A 20,801-nucleotide genomic window follows, 5' to 3' on the forward strand; every position below is an offset into this window, starting at 1 on the left:
TAGGGGAGAGGCAGAGAAAAAGGGGAGAGAGAGAATCCCAAGCAGGCTCTATGGTGCCAGCGCAGAGCCTGATGCCGGGCTTGAGCCCACAAAGCCGTGAGATCATGATCTGAGCTGAAACCAAGAGTTGGCCGCTTATCCAACCAAGCCACCCAGGGGCCCCTGAAACCAATTGTTTAATTTATTCTTTTTGTTTTAAAAGAACAGCAAATAGTTTTTTTAAGTTTATTTATTGAGAGAGAGAGAGAAAAAATCCCAAGCAGGCTCTGCACTGTCAGAGTGGAGGCTGACGCAGGGCTCAAACCCATGAACCATGAGATCATGACCTGACCTCAGATGCTCCACCAGCTGAGCCACCAAGGAGCCCCAGGGCCAATTGTTTGTTGATAATTTAGTCCTTGTCAGTTAAGAGAGTTGATTTTAACTAGTTCTGCTACTAAATACTGTCATTTCGAGTATAGCACATTATTTCACTTGAAGACAGAGCTAGGACTAAATCTCTAAAGGAACATGTAAATAGATTTTTTTAGTGCTATAAACACTGAGATTACTCACCTCTGAAATCAAAAATAGCTAAAAAAATATTGGGTGCTCTTCTGTACATGAATTAGCATGTTTTCATTGAAGCTTCCCTGTTGAATTGGCATCTTTTATTCATTCATTTGTTTTGAGATTCAGTATAAAGTTATTTTTACTATTTTCTTTGAAGGTAAAAATGGAAATCTTGATTGTGTATTCTGTTCATGTATTGACTTTTTTAAGTATGTAATCGTTTGAAAACTTAAGTGATGTACAGACAGAAGTAGTTTTGTTTTTTTAAATTTTTTTAATGTTTGTTTATTTTTGAGAGAGAGAGAGACAGAGCATGAGCAGGGGAGGGGCAGAGAGAGAGGGGGACACAGAATCTGAAGCAGGCTCCAGGCTCTGAGCTATCAGCACAGAGCCTGATGCGGGGCTCGAACTCACGAACCATGAGATTGTGACCTGAGCTGAAGTCGGACGCTTAACTGACTGAGCCACCCAGGTGCCCTCAGAAGTAGTTTTGACCTAAGTATTGTTGACATATTCTTTCAGATTAAATACACTGTGGTTTCTTTCAAAGTTGGGCTTGTGACAGTTTTGCAAGTTTACCTAAATTTAAAAATACTTAAATAAACGAGTTACATTTTATCTAAAACTGGAATTTATGTAGTGATTCTAATAAAGTAGCCCTGAAATATTGAGGTAAGAAAGTGTAGGCCATGTTATAGGCTGTGGTATAAATAAACATAAATCACCTTTTTTCTCCTAACTATTCTGGCACTTAAAGTCTTTACCGTAGAATTTGGGGATTGGAGTTTTGGATATTTAGGATTATATTATCTGTTTTAGATGCATTTTCACAGTAGATCATTTGTTCTTTGAAAGTAGAGATTTGTCTGAAAAAAACAATTAGTGCTGATAGGCTTAATGTGTGGCTTTATACAGTTGAATCCAGAAAATTTACCCTTGCTGTTTGAGCTTAGATCTCTTGATCAAGAATGTATTTATATTTTTATTGAATACCTAAATTTTAAAATACTCAGAGCCGGCAAATGCTAGGGCCTAAATTGATAGACTTTAGAATCAGACTTGGGTTAAGAACTGCTGATTGGTAGCGGTGTCACCATAGTCCTTGGTTTCATCATCTGTGTCTTTTAGGGGTTTTGTGTGGAGTTTAAACAAGACAAAATGCACCAAAAAAATACCTTAAAGTCCCGGGCCAAGAGTAATTGCACAACAAATGATAGCTATTTACTTTGAGTTTTGCATTTATTTATAAATTACCTACCTCCAGTCTTGATTATGATTCAGGGACTTTTAGGATTTGAAGTAGGAAATCTCTTTTATTAACTTTAATTTTTTAAAATAATTTTTTGAAGTTTATTTATTTATTTTGAGAGAAACAGAGAGAGCACAAGCCAGGGAGGGGCGGGGGGAGGGGAGGGAGGGAGAGAGAGGGACAGAGAGAGGGAGAGAATATGAGAATCCCAAGCAGGCTCTGTAAAGTCAGCGCAGAGCTCGATGTGGGGCTCGAACTCATCAAACCATGAGATCATGACCTGAGCCAAAATCAGGAGTCAGATGCTTAACTGACTGAGCCACCCAGGCACCCCTTTTATTAACTTTTTTTATTGTAATCTTTAGTGATTTCAATTGTATAGATGTAATTCACAAACCTAAAATTTAGTCTTAGTGTATAATTTATGGTTTCATTGTATTCAAAAGCTATATACAACAGTAACTACCATTTAATTCCAGAACTTTTTCATCACCCCAGAAAGAAACCCCTTACCCATTATCAGTCATTCCTCAGTCTCCCTTTCCCCACCCCCTAGCAACCATGAATCTACCTTGCGTCTCTACTGATTTGCCTATTCTGGATATTTCATATAAAAGTAATCGTACAATAAATATTCTTTTGTTCAGGCTTTCACTTAGCATGTTTTGAAGGTTCATCCATGTTGTAGGATATATCACTATTTCACTTCTTTTTGTGGGTAAATAATTCTGATTTATGGATGTACTCCATTTTGTTTATCCATCATTTGATGGGCATTTGGGTTGTTTCCACTTTTTGGCTTTTAGAGATAATGCTGCTGTAAGCATTTGTGTGTAACTTTTTTGCTTAGACATATGTTTTCATTTTTCTTGGATATATACCTAGGAGTAGAATTGCTGGGTCATGTAGTTGTGGATGTTTAACTTTTGAAGAACTGCCAAACTATTTTCCCAAGAGACTGTACCATTTTACATTCCCACCAACAGTATATGAGGGTTCAGATTTCTCTACATTCTGAGCAATGCTTATTACTATCTTTTGATTATTGTCATAGTCTTTTGATCATAGCCATCCTAGTGGATATTAAATGTTATCTTACCATATTTCAACTTGCATTTCTCTAAAAACTGATGACTTTGAGTTTCTTATTCATGTGTTTATTGGCCATTTATATATCATCTTGGGAGAAATGTCTTTTCAGATCCTTTGCTCCTTTTTATTTATTTTTTATTATTATTTAGCTATAAGTGTTATATATTCTTTAGTCCCCTATTAGATATATGATTTGCTATTCTGTGGATTGCCTTTCATTTTCTTAACAGTATCCTTTGAAGGACAATATTTTTTAATTTTGATGAATTCAATTTATTTTTTCTTCTGTTGCTTGTGCTTTTGGCATCATATCTAACAAATCAGTACTTAATGTGAGGTTGTGGAGATGTTTGCCCAGGTTTTCAACTAAGAGTTTTTAGTTTTAGCCCTTACATTTAGGTCGTTCATACATTTTGAGTTAATTTTTGTATATGGTGCAAGGTAGATCCACCATCATTCATTTACATATGAATATCCAGTTTTTCCAGTACCACTAGTTCTTTTTCCATTGATTTATCTTGACAGATTTCTGTTTTAAGGAACTTAAAACCATAACTCTTTATTTGCCATGATTTAAGACAAAAGATTTATCTTCCCTTTTGAAAGCTTTGTTTTAACTATGGGGTAGAAACTGCTCTAAAATATGACTTTGACATACTGAAGCTCTGAGTATTATTCTTACTCTGTTGACATATTGTATCTGAGATGATAGCTAAGCTGGATATCTCACAGTAATACTTTCTCAGTGTGAAAGTATCTTCCCGTTTAAAGGGTTGATTTGATAGCACCTTACTTTGAAAGCACCTTAGTCAGATTTGAGTGGTTTTATAATCCATTTAGTCTTACACTATTTTGCATGTCTTTATTTTTCTAGTGCCAACATTTAATGAAAATATTGGCACATCTTGTGGGGAGAGGCAAAAAAGTAAGTTATTAAACTAATTAGTTATGGAAGTGGTCAGACCTTAATTTTTCTAATCAGTTTCTTAGAATACTGAGAAGGGAGCCCTCCTCCGAACAACACAAACTCAGTAATGTCCATTCACTTTTGCAGTTTGTTGCTCTTAATTTCTGTAGACTGCAAATTATGGAAATCCTTTCATGTATTTTCATTATTGTGGCTTTTAATTAGTGTTCTGATTTTCTCATAATTTCAGCCTAGAGATGTTGGACAAAGTTGAGCCCCCAACTATACCAGAAGGTTATGCTATGTCTGTGGCATTCCACTGTTTGCTAGACCTTGTACGTGGAATCACTAGTATGATTGAAGGAGAGTTAGGAGAGGTGGAAACAGAATGTCAGACTACCACTGAAGCAGCTTCTTCACCAACACAGTCATCAGAACGGCAAGAATCACCGTCAACGTCAGACCAAATGGATAAGGAAATAGGTATATGTGATGTATTTTTAACTTTTATTTTGAAATAATTTGAAATTTACAGAAAAGTTGCACAGATACTAGAGTTCCCATATGTCCTTCACCCTGATTTCCCAGTTGTTAACAGTACCATATTTGTGTAATTGTATTTATATTTGTCACTATACTTTTTACCTTTTTAACTATTAGAGAATAAGTTGCAGACATGATGCCCAATTTCCCCTTAATACTTCAGTGTTTTCTAAAAAATAAGGACAGTTTCCTATATAACTATAGTACAGTCCCATCATAAATTTAGCATTAGCCCAGTATTATCTAATTTGAGACCTCATTCAAATTTTGCCAGTTGCCCCAATGATGTCTTTTTTTCTATTTCTTTTCCTTTTTCTTTTCCTTTTCCTTTTCCTTTTTGTTTGTGTTTTTGTTTTTGTTTTCTTTTTTTAGAGAGAGAGACAGACAGTGTGAGCCAGAGTGGGGCAGATAGAGGGAGAGAAAGAGATAATCCCAAGCAGGCTCTGCACTGTCAGCGTAGAGCCTCATGCGGGACTTGAACTCATGAACCATGAGATTATGACCCGAGCCAAAACCAAGAGTCAGAGGCTTACTCAGTTGAGCCCCCCAGGTGCCTCCCAATGAGGTCTTTTATGTTCTGGGATTACCTGTTGAATTTAGTTTCATGTTGCTATACTGTCCTTTAATCTAGAACATGTCCTTAGTTTTTTCTTGTTTTATATGACCTTGACCCTTTTGAAGGGTAGCTCAGTCAGTTTGGGTTTGTCTTTTGCTTCCTCATAATTAGATTCAATTTATTCATTTTTACCATAGAAATGTTGCTGCATTATACTTAGGGTATCAACATGTCAGGAGCATACAGTGTCAGCATGTCTCATTATTGGTAATGTTACCATTTGGTTAATATGTCTGGCTGGTTTCTTCAATGTAAGAATAATTATGAACTTTTTGTGGAGAAATATTTTGAGACTAATCTAAAATATAAAAGAGAGCTTTTCCTTCTCTCCCATTTATTTTTTTAAGATTTATTCATTTATATTATTTTTTATATATTGGACATTATTCTTTTTCTGCCACCTCCCCCCTTCCTGCTATTCTTGCCCTGATGTTCTAATGGCAAATAGAGTCCTAAAATTACAGAATGTTTTTTTCACTTCAAGCCTTACTACTACTTTTACAGTGATGATGGTTATCAGTTGCTTTGATTTTTTTTTTCCCCCAGAATGGCAGAATGGAATTTTATTTTATTGAAGGGTTGCAATCTATGATTATCATTATTTGGTTTAACACTCAGATTGTTCCTGACATTGCCAGTGGGACCCCTTTCAAACTGGTCACTATGTCCTTTTGTCATTTTCTGACCTCTACCTTACTATCTGACACAACAAAATGTTCTAAACTCATCTTTGATTTTTCTTGCCAAGCCCAGGATTCAGTTATTTATCTAAGGAGCCCTAGCTTCTTTTAGTTTAGAATAGTATTTGGAAACTAACACATGGGCACTAGTGTGCTTTTTACTACTTGAAAAAGAAATGCACGCATACACATGCACAAACAAGCATACATCTCTCTACATTTTAAAAATGCCTGTCTAAAAATGTCTGTGTAAATGAGGTTTCTCCAGTTCTGGTTTAATACCACAAGGTTTATTTTCAACTTTCCATGTTTGTAATTACCTTCTCCAACAGTGAAAACTTGGTCCCAGTTTATTCAGTGGATTCGCTTTATTTACTTGATTCCCAATGTGTGTGTGTGTGTGTGTGTGTGTGTGTGTGTGTGTGTGTCACCAATCTCCTGGCTGAACCAGCTGATCACTCTTAGCTGATCACAGAGGCTGAAAGATTGGCCCAATGAAGGGGAAGGGAAAAGGACCTGACATTACACACACACACACACACACCAGTCAGTTAACTTTTTGAATTCTGAAACTCTGGTGTGGTTTTTAAGTTTTCATTGATTCAAATATATTTTAAATATTATAGATTTTAGTATTATAATTGAGTTGTTGATGGAATATATAATGTATCATCATATGACTAGGGAGGTTTTAGAATAGCATTTTGTCAAATACTATGTTATCATGAAGTATTGTGTGTTTTTGTCATTTAAGTCAGTAGAGCTGTTTGGGAAGAAATGGTGAATGCCTGCTGGTGTGGTTTACTTGCTGCTCTCTCTCTCCTTCTTGATGCCAGGTATTAAGTCTTTATAATTTTTATATTGCATGTGACAGTTAATAAGAAACAAACATTAAAATTGTTACTTCAATTTGTCTTAAGATTTATTTCTTAATATTAGTTTTTGGACATTATTCTTTTTCTGCCACCTCCCCCCTTCCTCCTATTCTTGCCCTGCTCCCCACCAGAGTAGTTGTCATAATGTTTTAACGGAAAATCCAGTCCTAAAATTACAGAATTTTTTTTTCACTTCAAGCCTTACTACTACTTTTACAGTGATGATGATTATCAGTAACTTTGATTTGTTTTCCAGAATGGCAGATTTTACTGATTTTAAAATGCTTGATATTTTAAGTTAAATCTTTGAGTGCTTAACCATTTTCTTCAATAATGAAATATGTATTATATATTGCTTTCACCCAATTTGGATTTTCAGATATTATGTTGATTAGTTAAAATTCCTTAAGTATATTTTGCTGTTATTTGTCTATAGATTTTCTTAAAACTCCACTGAATACCTAATTGCACATCATGTTTGCAGTATAATTAAACATAATCATATTAAATACAATACTTTATCTTTTCAGCACAGATGAAGCTGCCACTGAGAATATTTTAAAAGCTGAACTGACTATGGCTGCTCTTTGTGGAAGACTGGGCCTTGTAACTTCAAGAGACGCCTTTATAACTGCAATATGCAAAGGTTCCCTGCCCCCCCATTATGCTCTTACTGTGCTGAATACCACCACCGCAGCCACGCTTTCCAACAAATGTAAGACTTCAGCTTACTCGGAGTTTTTTTTCATCTAGTGATGTGACATTATGTAGAGAAAATATTATAGAAATTCCTAGTTCAAGCCTACCTGTTTTACTCTCTGACTATGACCTCTGCGAGAAGTCTGCAGACTTCTCTGGGTCTGCAACCCAGAGCTTAAATTTTTTCCATCTCTTTAAAACAATGGGGGTGCAGGGAGTATAATACCAATTTTCAACAATAATAGTGAGGATAAAAGAAAATAAATCTCCAGGGTGCCTGGGTGGCTCAGATGGTTAAACATCAAATTTCGGCTCATGTTGTGATCTCATGGCTTGTGAGTTCGAGCTCAGCATCGGGATCTGAGCTGACAGCTCAGAGCCTGGGGCCGGTTTTGGATTCAGTGTCTCCATCTCTCTCTGCCCCTTCCCCACTCATGCTTTGACTGTCTGTCTCTCTCAAAAATAAATATTAAAAAAAATTTTTAAAAGAAAATAAATCTGGAAGTCTGTTGTAAACTATATCATACTGTTGAAATGGTGGTTTGGGGTGCCTGGCTGGCTCAGTCAGTGAAACGTGCAACTCTTGATCTTGAGGTCATGAGTTTGAGCCCCACATTGGGTCTAGAGATTACTTAAAATAAATAAATAAACTTAAAAAAAATAAAAGTAGTGGTGTTTTTTTGTTTGTTTTTGTTTTTATTTTTTTCAACGAACTAGTAGAACAATAATGCTGCTTTTAACGTTCAGATATTTTTTTTCTTGTTCAATACTTTGAAAACACTCAAGTTTGTTACATGTAATAAAAATATATTTCAAGATGGTATTTAGTTTTCAGACTGAAGATGTGAGATTTGACATCTAACTTTAACTATAAAAGTTTACTGGGAATATATGTTAAAATACTCAATGTGTCCTAATTCTATTTTGCTTGTGAAAAAGTATACCTAAGTTTTATAATTTTAAAAAGTTATCTAGAAAATTACTTAAAATTTGCTTAAATTATATTGGTTTTTATACCTCCTGAATTTCAAAAATGTTTGCATATAGATAATAGGTAACTGCGTAAGTGTCATAGTTGAACTTAGTTGAATCAGATTAATGTTTTAAAATACAACATTACTTTGAATAATGTGAAAAGTATATCTTAATTATTTAAGCTTTCCTTTGTGTTCTAGCATATTCCATTCAGGGCCAAAGTGTTATGATGATAAGTCCATCAAGTGAATCTCACCAGCAAGTTGTGGCAGTTGGTCAACCTCTGGCAGTCCAGCCTCAAGGAACAGTAATGGTGAAGGACTTTTCTTACCTTAGTTACCAATTAACTACCCAGCAAAATTATTATACCTTTCTTTTTTTATTTTTTAAATCCAAGTGAGTTAACATGTAGTGTAATAATGGTTTCAAGAATAGAATTTAGTGATTTATCACTTACATATAACACCTAGTGCTCATCCCAACAAGAGCCCTCCTTAATGCCCATCACCCCTTTAGTCCATTCCCCCCATCCAACACCTCTCCAGCAACCCTCAGTTTGTTCTATACTTAAGAGTCTCTTATGGTTTGCCTTCATCTCTATTTTTATCTTATTTTTCATTCCCTACCCCTATATTTTTCTTTTTTGTTTCTTAAATTCTACATGAGTGAAATCATATGGTATTTGTCTTTCTCTGTCTGACTTATTTCACTTAGTACAGTATACTCTCGTTCTATCCATGTTGTTGCAAATGGCAAGATTTCATTCTTTTTTGATTGCTGGGTAATATTCATTGTATGTATATACCACATCTTTAAAAAAAATTTTTTTTTAATGTTTATTTATTTTTGAGAGAGATAGAGAGACCGAGTGCAAGCTGGGGAGGGGCAGAGAGAGAGGGAGACACAGAATCCGAAGCAGGCTCCAGGCTCTGAGCTGTTGAGAGAGGCTCGAACTCACAAACTGAGAGATCATTACCTGAGCTGAAATCGGATGCTTAACCGACTGAGCCACTCATGTGCCCCTATATATACCACGTCTTCTTTATCCATTCATCAGTTAATGGACATTTGAGCCCTTTCCATACTTTGACTATTGTTGATAGTGTTGTGGTAAACATTGGGGTGCATGTGCCCCTTCAAATCAGCATTTTTGTATCCTTTGGATAAACAGCTAGTATGCAATTGTTGGATTGTATGGTAGCTCTATTTTTAATTTTTTTGAGAAATCTCCGTACTGTTTTCCAGAGTGGCTGCACCAGTTTGCATTCCCACCAGAAGTGCAAAAGTGTCCCCTTTTCTCCTCAACCTTGCCAACACCTGTTGTTCATTTTAGCCATTCTGACAGGTGTGAGGTGGTATTCGTTATGGTTTTGATTTGTATTTCTTTGATGATGAGTGATGTTGAACATTGTTTCATGTGTCTGTAAGCCATCTGGATGTCTTCCTTGGAAAAGTGTCTGTTCATGTCTTCTGCCCATTTCTTCACCGGATTATTGGTGTTTTGGATTTTTAGTTTGATAAGTTCTTTATAGATTTTGGATACTAACCCTTTATCTGATATGTCATTTGGAAATATCTTCTCCCATTCCATTGGTTGCCTTTTAGATTTGTTGACTGTTTCCTTCGCTGTGCAGACTTTTTATCTTGATGAGGTCCCAACAGTTCTTTTTTGATTTTGTTTCCCTTGCTTCCAGTGACATGTCTAGTAAGGAATTGCTGTGGCCGAGGTCAAAGAGGTTGTTGCCTGTTTTCTCCTCTAGGATTTTTATGGTTTCCTGTCTTAAATTCAGGTCTTTCATCCGTTTGAGTTTATTTTTGTGTATGGTGTAAGAAAGCAGTCCAGATTCATTCTTCTGGTTGTCACTGATCAGTTTTCCCTATACCATTTGCTGAGGAGACTTTTTTTTCCATTGCATTTTCTTTCTTGCTTTGTCAAAGATTACATGGCCATACATCTGTGGGTCCATTTCTGGATTCTCTATTCTGTTCCAATGGTATATGTGTATGTGTCTGTTTTTGTGTACCATACTCTCTTGATGACTACAGCTTTTTAATACATCTTGAAGTTCGGGATTGTGATGCCTCCAGCTTTGGTTTTCTTTTTCAAGATTGCTTTGGCTATTTGGGGTCTTTTGCTTCCATACAAATTTTAGGATTGTTTGTTCTAGCTCTGTGAAGAATGCTGGTGTTATTTTGGTAGGGATTGCATTAAATGTGTAGATTGCTATGGGTATTATTAACATTTTAACAGTATTTGTTCTTCTGACCCATGAGCATGATGTTTTCCATTTCTTTGTCTCTTCTCAGTTTCTTTCATAAGCTTTCTATAGTTTTCAGCATACAGATCTTTTACCTCTTTGGTTAGGGTTATTCTTAGGTATTTTATGATTTTTGGTGCAGTTGTAAATGAGATCGATACCTTGATATTCTGCTGTTTCATTATTGGTGTATAGAAATGCAGCCAATTTCTGTATGTAGATTTTATATCCTGTGACTTTACTGAATTCATGTATCAGTTCTAGCATTTTTTTGGTGGAGTCTTTCAGGTTTTCCACATAGAGTATCATGTTGTCTGTGAAGAGTGATAGTTTGACTTCTTCCTTGCCGATTTGTATGCCTTTGTTTCTTTTTGTTGTCTGATTGCTGAGGCTAGGATTTTTAGTACTATGTTGAACAATAGTGGTGAGAATGGACATCCCTATTATGTGTCTGACCTTTGGGGGGAGGCTCTCAGATTTTCCACATTGAGGATGATATTAGATGTGGGTCTTTTGCATATGGCCTTTATGATGTTGAGGTGTGTTCCTTCTATCTCTACTTTCTTGAGGGTTTTTATCACGAAAGAATGCAGTATTTTGTCAAATGTTTTTCCTGCATCTATTGACAGGATCATGTGGTTCTTATCCTTTCTTTTATTAATGTGATGTGTCACGTTGAATGATTTGTGGATATTGAACCACCGCTGCATCCCAGGAATAAATCCCACTTGATTATGGTGAATAATTCTTTTAATGTATTGTTGGATTCAGGTTGCTAGTATCTTGTTGAGAGTTTTCGCATCCATGTTCATCAGGGAAATTGTTCTATAATTCTCCTTTTTAGTAGGGTCTTTGTCTGGTGTTGGAATCAGGTAATGTTGGCCTCATAGAATGAGTTTGGAAACTTTCTGTCCATCGTATTTTCGGGAACAGCTTGAAACGAATAGGTATTAACTCTTCTTTGAACGTTTGGTAGAATTCCCGTGGACATCCATCCAGCCCTGGACTCTTGTTTGTTGGCAGATTTTTGATGACTGATTGAATTTCTTTATTGGTTATGGGCCAGTTCAAATTTAGTATTTCTTCCTATTCCAGTTTCGGTAGTTTATATGTTTCTAGGACTTTATACATTTCCTCCAGATTGCCCAATTTGTTGGCATTCAGTTGCTCAAAATATTCTCTAATCATTGTTTGTATTTCTGCAGTATTGATTGTGATCTCTCTGTTTTCATTAGTGATTTTATTTATTTGGGTACTTTACTTTTTCTTTTTGGTAAGTCTGATTATTTTTATTAATTCTTTCAAAGAACCAGCTTCTGGTTTTGTTGATCTGTTCCCCTTTTTTTTGTTTGTTTGTTTGTTTGTTTGTTTTAATTTCAGTATTGATTTCTGTTCTGATTTTCATTATTTCCCTTCTCCTGGTTTTGGGCTTTATTTTCTGTTCTTTTTCCAGCTCCTTTAGATGTAAGGTTAATTTGTATATTTGAGACATTTCTTCCTTATTTAAGAAGGGCTGGATTGCTATATACTACCCTCTTATGACGGCCTTTGCTACTTCCCAAAGGCTTTGGACTGTCGTGTTTTCATTTTCATTGGCTTCCATGTACTTTTTTAAATTTCCTCTTTAATTTCTTGGTTAACCCATTCTTTCTTTAGTAGGATGTTCTTTAATCTCCAAGTATTTGTGATCTTCCCAAATATTTTCTTGTGGTTGACTTCAAGTTTCATAGCTTTGTGATCTGAAAATCTGCATGGGATGAGATAGGTCTTTTTGTATTTGTCAAGGGCTGATTTGTGTCCCATTATGTGATCTACTCTGGAGAATGTTCCATGTGCACTTCAGAAGAATGTGTACTCTGCTGCTTTAGGATGAAATGTTCTGAATATATCTGTTAAGTCTATCTGGTCCAGCATGTCATTGTTTCCTTGTTGATTTTCTGCTTAGATGATGTGTCCTTTGCTAGAGTGGGGTGTTAAATTCCCCTACTATTACTGTATTATTATTAATGACTTTCTGTATGTTTGTAATGAATTGATTCATGTGTTTGGGTGCTTTCAAGTTGGCATCAATATTTACAATTGTTCGATCTTCTTGGTGAATAGACTCCTTAATTATGATATAATGCCCTTCTTCATCTTTTGTTACAGTTTTTGTTTTAAAATCTAGTTTGTCTGATATAAGAATGGCTCCTCTGGCCTTCTTTTGATGTCCATTAGCATGATAAATAGTTCTCCATCCCCTTACTTTCAATCTGCAGGTGCCTTTAGGTATAAAATGAGTCTCTTGTAGTAAGCATATAGATCAGGTCTTGTTTTTTTATCCATTATGATACCTATGTCTTTTGATTGGAAGATTTAGTCTACTTACATTTAGAGTGGTTATTGAAAGATATGAATTTTGTGCCTCTGTGTTACCTGTAGAGTGGTGTTTCTGGTGACATTTTCCAGTCCTTTCTAGTCTTTGTTACTTTTGGTCTCTTTTGTTTTGTTTCATTTTTTTTCTCCAAAGAGTCCCCCTTAAAATTTCTTGCAGGGCTAGTTTAGTGGTCATGAATTCCTTTAGTTTTTGTTTGTCTGGGACACTCTGTCTCTCTTTCTATTCTGAATTACAGCCTTGCTGGATAATTCTTGGCTGCATATTTTTCCAATTTAGCACGTTGCATATTTCCTGCCACTCCTTTCTGGCCTGCCAAGTTTCTTTGGACAGATTTGCCATGAACGTGATCTGTCTTTTCTTGTAGGTTAAAGACTTTTTTTTCACTTTCTGCTTTCATGATCATCTCCTTGTCTGTGTATTTTGTGAATTTGACTACAATATGCCTTGGTGATGGTTAGTTTTTGTTCAGTCCAGTGGGAGTTCTCTGTGCTTCTTGTATTTTGATGTCTGTGTTCTTCCCCAGATTAGGAAAGTTTTTAGTTATAATTTGCTCACATAAACCTTCTGCCCCTCTTCTCTCTCTTCATCTTCTGGGATTCCTATGATATGAATATTATTCCTCCTTAATAAATCTTTCAGTTCTCTTAAGTCTTGTATGGTGATCTTTCGCCTTTGTTTCCCTCTTTTTTTTGCTTATTTTCCATAATTTTATCTTCTGAATTACGGATTCACTGCTCTGCTTCATCCATCTTTGCCGTCATATCATCCATTTGAGATTGTATCTCGGTTATAGCATTTTTAATTTCATCCTAACAGGATTTTAGCTCTTTTATTTCTGCAGAAAGAGATTTCCTGGTGTCTTCTATTCTGTTTTCAACCCCAGCTAGTATTCTTATAATCATGGTTTTAAATTCTAGTTCAGACCGTCTTACTTATATCTGTGTTGATTAAATCCTGGCCATCATTTCTTCCTCTTCTTTCTTTTGGGGTGAATTTCTCATCATGTCATTTTGAAGGAAGAAAAAAGTTAATAATAAAGTAATATTAAAATAAAACAAAATCAAATAAAGGAAGCCAGATCTTAGGTGTATTTCAGTCTTCTTGTGGAGAGAGGTTTGATAGAAAAAAGAGGGGAAAAAAAGTAAAATTTTTTAAATTAAATTAAATTAAAATTTTAAATTAATTAAAAAATGTTTAATAATAGAATAAAATAGGATAAAAATTGCTCTTTATGTATCCAAGAAAGAGAAAGAAAAGAAAGAAAAAAGAAAACAGCATAAGCAAAAACAGAAGCAAAGAAAACAAACCAACAAACAAGCAAACAGAACGAAACCCGAATAAAGTTAAATCCAGTTTCCCCTAGAACTGAAACTTTTTTTTTAATTTTTTTAATGTTTATTTATTTTTGAGACAGAAAGAGACAGAGCATGAACGGGGGAGGGTCAGAGAGAGAGGGAGACACAGAATCTGAAGCAGGCTCCAGGCTCTGAGCTGTCAGCACAGAGCCCAACGCGGGGCTTGAACTCACGGACTGCGAGATCATGACCTGAGCCAAAGTCGGACGCCCAACCGACTGAGCCACCCAGGCGCCCCTAGAACTGAAACTTTGATGCACTCTATGGTCAGTAGACTAAGCACGTGGAGAGGATTTGTGCTGGTCTTCTGGGGGATGTCTCTGGAGGATGCAGGTGGGCAGGGCTTGGTGTATCAGCTGTATTCTTCACTTGGTGGTGCTGCTTAGCTCAGTGGGGTCAATCCTGGTCTGCGAATGCATGGGCGAGGGGTGAAAATAGCTTAACCCAGCTCTCTAGTCTCTGGATTAGGAATTTCGTGCCCTCACAGATGCGTGATCAAGTACCCCTCCTTTGTATCAGGCTTCTGTCTGCTCCTTGCCTTTACCCTGTCTGTGTCCAAGCTGTCTGCCTGCCAGGTAATGCCTCCCTCCACAGTTTTATCTCAGATGGGGCTGTGTTTCAAAACCCCATACTTCATAGACACCTTCATCTTTGACCTGCACTGATTCTCTGGGGGAGGGTTTCGCTGAGCAATCACCAGATGCTGGCTTTCCCCAGAAAATATTTGTGCGATCATGCAGTGGCAGTGGCTCAGAGTTTTTGGTAAATCATACCCCAGCCAGTTTTGCTGCACTCTGGTGCCTTTGTTCTACTATCAGTAAATGTGACAGGTCTCCAGAGTCCGCTGGGACTTTTGCCGATGGGGAGGACAGATAGCCTCTATCAAACGCACTCCAGACAGGAGAACCTCTTCTCTCCGTGTTGCACATGGATCCCTCAGTCCACATTGCCTGCTCCTGGGGATTTGCCCTACTTCCTCACTGGAGCATCGTCAGGCACTGATCTCTGAACCTTCAGACATTGCGCTCCATTGTTTATAGAACCCTGGTGGTATTGAAACCCTCTCCCCTCTCTCCATTAATGGTTTTGGAGAACAGATGTTTTGTCCAGTTCCCTGTGAGTGTTCTCACTCTTTCCTTCTCTTTCTCTCCAGCTTCTGTCGGGGTGGGGAGTGCTTTTCTTGAGCAATCCTGATGCTCTGCACTCTCCCCCTTTCTCTGCCCTCTCTCTGTGAAAATGGCACCCTACTCTGCAGCTCCACGGTTTTTCTCTCCCCTATTTCACCCCTCTGCATGACATTCCTGCCAAGTTCTCTGGCTCATATTATGCAAATTGTTGCATTTATCATGAGATCAATTTCTTATTCAATTTCTGTTCAAAATGTCTTGATGCTGATCTAGCTGTGTTTCAGGGACAAGACAAGCTCAGGGTCCCTATACTACTCTGCCTTGTTAACTCTGTCCCCTGTACCTTTCTTTTTGTTTGTCAGATTTTGTTGTTATAGTTATTTATTTTACTTGGATGATTGATACCTTTAGAAGACAACTGACATTATCATAACAATGATGGTAACACAATTTTTAAGCAAATTAATTTGTTCTATACAAACCATCCACACCTATTTTCTTAATATATTTGTTTTTTTATTTAAAAAAATATTTGAATATGATAATCCTGCTTTACAAGGATGCATAACAATTCTTACAAATATATATTTATTTAAATATAGCTCACTTCCAAAAATATCCAGTGTATGAGGACTTTACTTAACTTGGCACACTGCCATGGAGCTGTTCTTGGAACATCATGGCAACTTGTCTTGGCGACCCTACAGGTATGTTGTAGGCTCTGAGTCAAAGATCAGTGTTCTTTTTATATCTAGGTGCTACCAATTAAATTAAGCAATGCCTGTTGGTAGTTTGGGGAAGCCTAAAGAATAGACAGTAAGTTTGAAGAAGGAAAAGTTGGAAAAGAAAAAAGATGTGGCTTCTCTTAATGGCCTAAGTTCTGCCTATGCTTGGTGTTTTAAGTATTTTATATGAATAGCAGTTACCGATTTAAATTTAATTATTGGAAACCTACTTCTGATTTTAATTTTAGTTATTAAGAGTTACTAATGACTTTTAATTTTAGTTATTAGGGTTTTTACAATTTTACAAATTTAGTTATTTTTTTTCTTTAATTTCACAGCATCTTGTATGGATTTTGGGATTAAAGCCTAGTAGTGGTGGTGCCTTGAAACCTGGGAGAGCTGTAGAAGGACCCAGTACAGTAAGCTGTAGTTAGTCTTACTGAATTTGTGCTTCTCAATATGTTCATATGTTACATTTAATTGTACTCTTCTTTTAGGTTCTCACAACAGCAGTGATGACAGATTTACCAGTGATTTCCAATATACTTTCAAGATTGTTTGAAAGCTCACAGTAAGAATCAGTTTTTGACTCTTAAATATAGAGAACAAACAGAGAGTTGCTAGAGGGGTTGTGGGGGGGGGGGTGGTCTAAATGGGTAAGGGGCATTAAGGAATCTACTCCTGAAATCATTGTTGCACCATATGCTAACTAACTTGGATATAAGTTAAACAATAAATAAATTTTTTAAAAAAAGAATCAGTTTTTGAAATTGAAATAAATATTATTAGCTGTATATTTTAGATCAGAATGTCATACTTCTTCATTTTCATTATAGGTATCTTGATGATGTATCATTGCATCATTTAATAAATGCACTTTGCTCCTTATCCCTAGAAGCAATGGATATGGCCTATGGAAATAATAAGGTGTGATATTCTGTCTTTCTGTTTTAAATATGGTACATTATTGAGTTAAATAAGATGTACACTCATAGTGATCTTAGTATTTTAGTAGTGGGACTAATACTTTCTTCCAGTCTGTGTTGAGCTTTGCCATTTAGGTTGAAGAGGGAGTGAAGAGGACATGACGTGGTTTGTGATATGTCTAATGTATTGTAAATTTAAATTGTGTCCATTTCTGTTGTGTACTGAATATTTTAAGAAACATTTTTTAAAAGAATATATGTAATACCACATTTATAAATGAATTCCATAGAATGTCACAATAATATTTGTAATTTCAATTTATGATTGGGACAATACAAGGTTTAAGTCAAGCAATATATATATATGTCTCAGTTTCTCTTGCCTTCATTGGGATGGAAATAAGGAGCTAATAATTTCTTAGTAAAGGTAATGATTCTCCCTACCTTGAAAATTAAATTTTTCCTTTACTTATTGACTGAATGAATAGAATATAGTACTTTTGAATATTGGCATTCAAGAGCATTTCTTTCTGTAATCAAAATATCATTTTCTATTATACTTGGACAGCACAAGAATATATGGATTTGTTTATATTTTAGAAATTATGTAAAATGCCTTCTATGTTTTAAAATAAATATGGTGTAACCATTTACAAGTAAGTGAAGATACCTAGTACATGATTAAAAAGCAGAGAATGCAGCTTTGTAACTTGTTTAACATGTATCTGTAAGATCCAAAATTATGTTGTCTGCTTAGTCTTCAATTATAATTCTTTGTATTGTGGCTTGTCATCTGTAGGACTCATTTAAAGATTAACCAGTGAGGTCTTATTAAGGAGAAGTTTCATATACTATAGCATATAGTTAGAGTATTACATAAACATGTAGGTGTTTGAAAATATGTTTTATACTTTACTCCAAATTAAGGCATGGGTAATATAAAATACAGTAAAGTAGTAAATTTCTTGATATCCTTAATAATCCTGCATCTTTAAGATTAACTCAATGCACAAATATATTTTTAATAGAGTACTTTAATGAAATATGAGCAAGTTTCTGTGGTAATGTCTTGAGAATTTACGTATTAACTCAGTAACCATGGTATGTGTACTGCATACATGATAGTGCTAAGAAATATAAAGGATATTTAAGATTTTTACTTTCTAACAGCATGTGAACTACTGGCTCATGGTTAAGTGGTAGTTTAAGTGGTATAAGAGTCTAAATAAATAGTTACAGATACTAAGTGATGTGAGACATATTCTGTGAATCTTTAGTGTCCTATTATAGAAGATGTTTCTAAGTGCATATTTCTACTAAAAGAATTAAGATTAATTAACATGAATTGGTTTGTTATTGGAGGTGGATATTGAAGGAATGGTATAATTTACATAAGAAAGAGCAAGTTCATGGAAATCAAAAGAAAAATGTTACAAGAAGTCAGGATCAATGAGAATTGAGAAAAAATAGGGATTTGATGTTTATAATTATGCTGGAAGAATACAATTTCAAGAGAGTGGTTGGAGCAGATATATTTCAGGGAGGCTTAGAAGGAACAAATGTTGAAAAAATGGATGCGTTGGAATGGAGATTATGTTCCTGAGAATGGATTCTCGTTTCTCTCTTTTAAGATTTAATATTATAAAGTGAAGTGATGAATGTGGAATGGAAATAAAAATTTATAAAAATATAAACTATAAAAATTTTAGACAAATATGGTCAGGCTGACCTTTGCTGCATGTATTAATGTTGTAATGTTATAAAAATATTAAAAAATGTTTAAATGGAGGCAAAGAACAATTCATTATTCAGTTGTGCTTTTTATAAAAATTATTATAAATATGCAGATGTTAAAATTAGAAACTTTTATATTTTTCTTAATTATTAAAAAAAACTTTGACAATGTCAGCTCTTCTGAGTGAGTTAAACATTCTAGGGATTAAAGATATATATATTGGGGTGCCTGGGTGGCTCAGTCAGTTGAGCATCTGACTTCGGCTCAGGTCATGATCACACAGTTCGGGAGTTCTAACCCTGCATTGGGATCTGCGCTGACAGCTCAGAGCCTGGCGCCTGCTTCAGATTCTGGGTCTCTCTCTGTCTCTCTGCTTCTCCCCTGCTCATGATCGCTATCTCTCTCTCTCTCTGTCTCTCTCTCTCTCAAAAATAAATAAACATTAAAAAAATTAAAAAAAATTAAAACGAAAGATATATATATCAGTGTTCTTTAGTGTGGATTTAAAGTCATCTCATTTTTGGTCCTCATTTCAGGAATTTTTGCTAATGTGTTGAGAAGTAGCTTATGATGAAGCTTGCAAATTCTTCCCTGAAAGAAGGTGTGGTGGATGATACTTGTGCAGACATATTACCAAACTCAGTATAACAATGACAAAAATATTCTTCATAGTTTACTGTATGCCAGGCACTTAAATGTTTAATTTAATAATTTAAAACAACTCTGTGAGGTTTGGCGGTAGTTTCCCCTTTTTACAGATGAAATATGAAAATAGAGAGTTTAAGTAATCTGCCTGGGATCACATATTTAGTAATTGTTAGAACTTGGATTTGAACCCACATAGGTCTCATTCTAGAGGTTTATTCTTAACCACTTCACTAGTGGCTGTAACTTTTGTGGGCATCAAAGTCTGCTGTGGAGTTTTTTAAAAATGCAAATGCTGGGAATACATTCTAGGCTTTCTGAATAAGAATCTTTGGTTATGAGGTGTGGGCATTTGTACATTTAAAAAAAAATTTTTTTTTTGATGTTTATTTATTTTTGAGGGGGAGAAGGAGAGATAGAGTGTGAGCAGGGGAGGGGCAGAGAGAGAGGGAGACACAGAATCCGAAGCAGGCTCCAGGCTCTGAGCTTGTACATTTTTTTAAATGCCACACAATTCCTGTGTTCATCCTGGTTAGAATTAGCAGAAGAATGAGGTGGCTGGCTGGCTCGGTTGGTAGAGCATCTGACTCCTGATCCCAGGGTTGTGAGTTCAAAGCCCCATGTTGGGGCTAAGAAGGAGGAGGAGGAGGAGAAAATCATACTAGGCAACATTTATGAGGACTTATTATCTGCCAGATACTTTCTAACATGTGGTTGTCTCTGTATATTTTTACCCCATCGTATAGATTTAAAAAATTTTAGTGAGGGGCGCCTGGGTGGCCCAGTCGGTTGGGCGTCTGACTTGGCTCAGGTCACGATCTCATGTTCTGTGAGTTCGAGCCCTGCTTCGGGCTCTGTGCTGACAGCTCGGAGCTTGGAGCCTGCTTGGAATTCTGCATCTCCCTCTCTCTGCCCCTCCCCTGCCCATGCTCTGTCTCTCTTGCTTTTAAATAAACATTAAAAAAATTTTAAAAATTTTAGTGAAAGTAGTAACTTATTCAAGTTACATAGCTATTAAGTGGTAGAGTTGAAATGAGGTCCTAGTCAATTAAAACTTCACAAATGTCAGTCTTAACCACTGTATCATACTGTTTCTACAATGGTACATTCTTCTACCACACAAATTTTTAGGGTGCCTGTAACATTAGTACATGCAGCAAAGGTCAGCCTGGCCAAATTTGTCTTAAAACAATACTGATTCCTTTTCTGGTTGGTGAAATGCTAGCAACTGAGGAGAGGGGTTTGTCACCTGTCTCTGGTATTTTTTCTGTTATTTCCTAAGCTCACAGTTCCAATATCTGCCTCATTCCTGATTCTGTACTTCTTTCCCCTGGTCTCTGTTGTTTCTTTTCGGATTTTTTCATACTTTCTGACATTCACACATAAAACCTGGACATTTGAAGACTACACTAGTAAGAATATATATCAATCAGCCTAGGCTGTAAGTCTGAGATCAAGATGCCAG

At 35.9% G+C, this 20,801-nt stretch overlaps 1 protein-coding gene across 5 annotated transcripts in view; it reads left to right on the forward strand.

Annotated features, from left to right (window-relative positions):
* The window catches only part of MON2 (MON2 regulator of endosome-to-Golgi trafficking), a 130,842-nt gene that overhangs the window by 57,641 nt on the left and 52,400 nt on the right, over positions 1–20,801 (forward strand). For all 5 annotated transcript variants that reach the window (XM_078449737.2, XM_078449738.2, XM_078449740.2 and 2 more), the window contains 8 exons: positions 4,051–4,283; positions 6,394–6,475; positions 7,045–7,229; positions 8,389–8,501; positions 15,908–16,012; positions 16,369–16,449; positions 16,528–16,601; positions 16,867–16,957. In XM_078449737.2, coding sequence (XP_078305863.1) covers positions 4,051–4,283; positions 6,394–6,475; positions 7,045–7,229; positions 8,389–8,501; positions 15,908–16,012; positions 16,369–16,449; positions 16,528–16,601; positions 16,867–16,957 — 964 coding nt within the window. The remainder of the gene's footprint in view (positions 1–4,050; positions 4,284–6,393; positions 6,476–7,044; positions 7,230–8,388; positions 8,502–15,907; positions 16,013–16,368; positions 16,450–16,527; positions 16,602–16,866; positions 16,958–20,801) is intronic.

This window comes from Panthera onca, chromosome B4 (assembly GCF_046562875.1).
Source record: "Panthera onca isolate mPanOnc1 chromosome B4, mPanOnc1 haplotype 2, whole genome shotgun sequence".
NCBI classification, from domain to species: Eukaryota; Metazoa; Chordata; class Mammalia; order Carnivora; family Felidae; genus Panthera; species Panthera onca.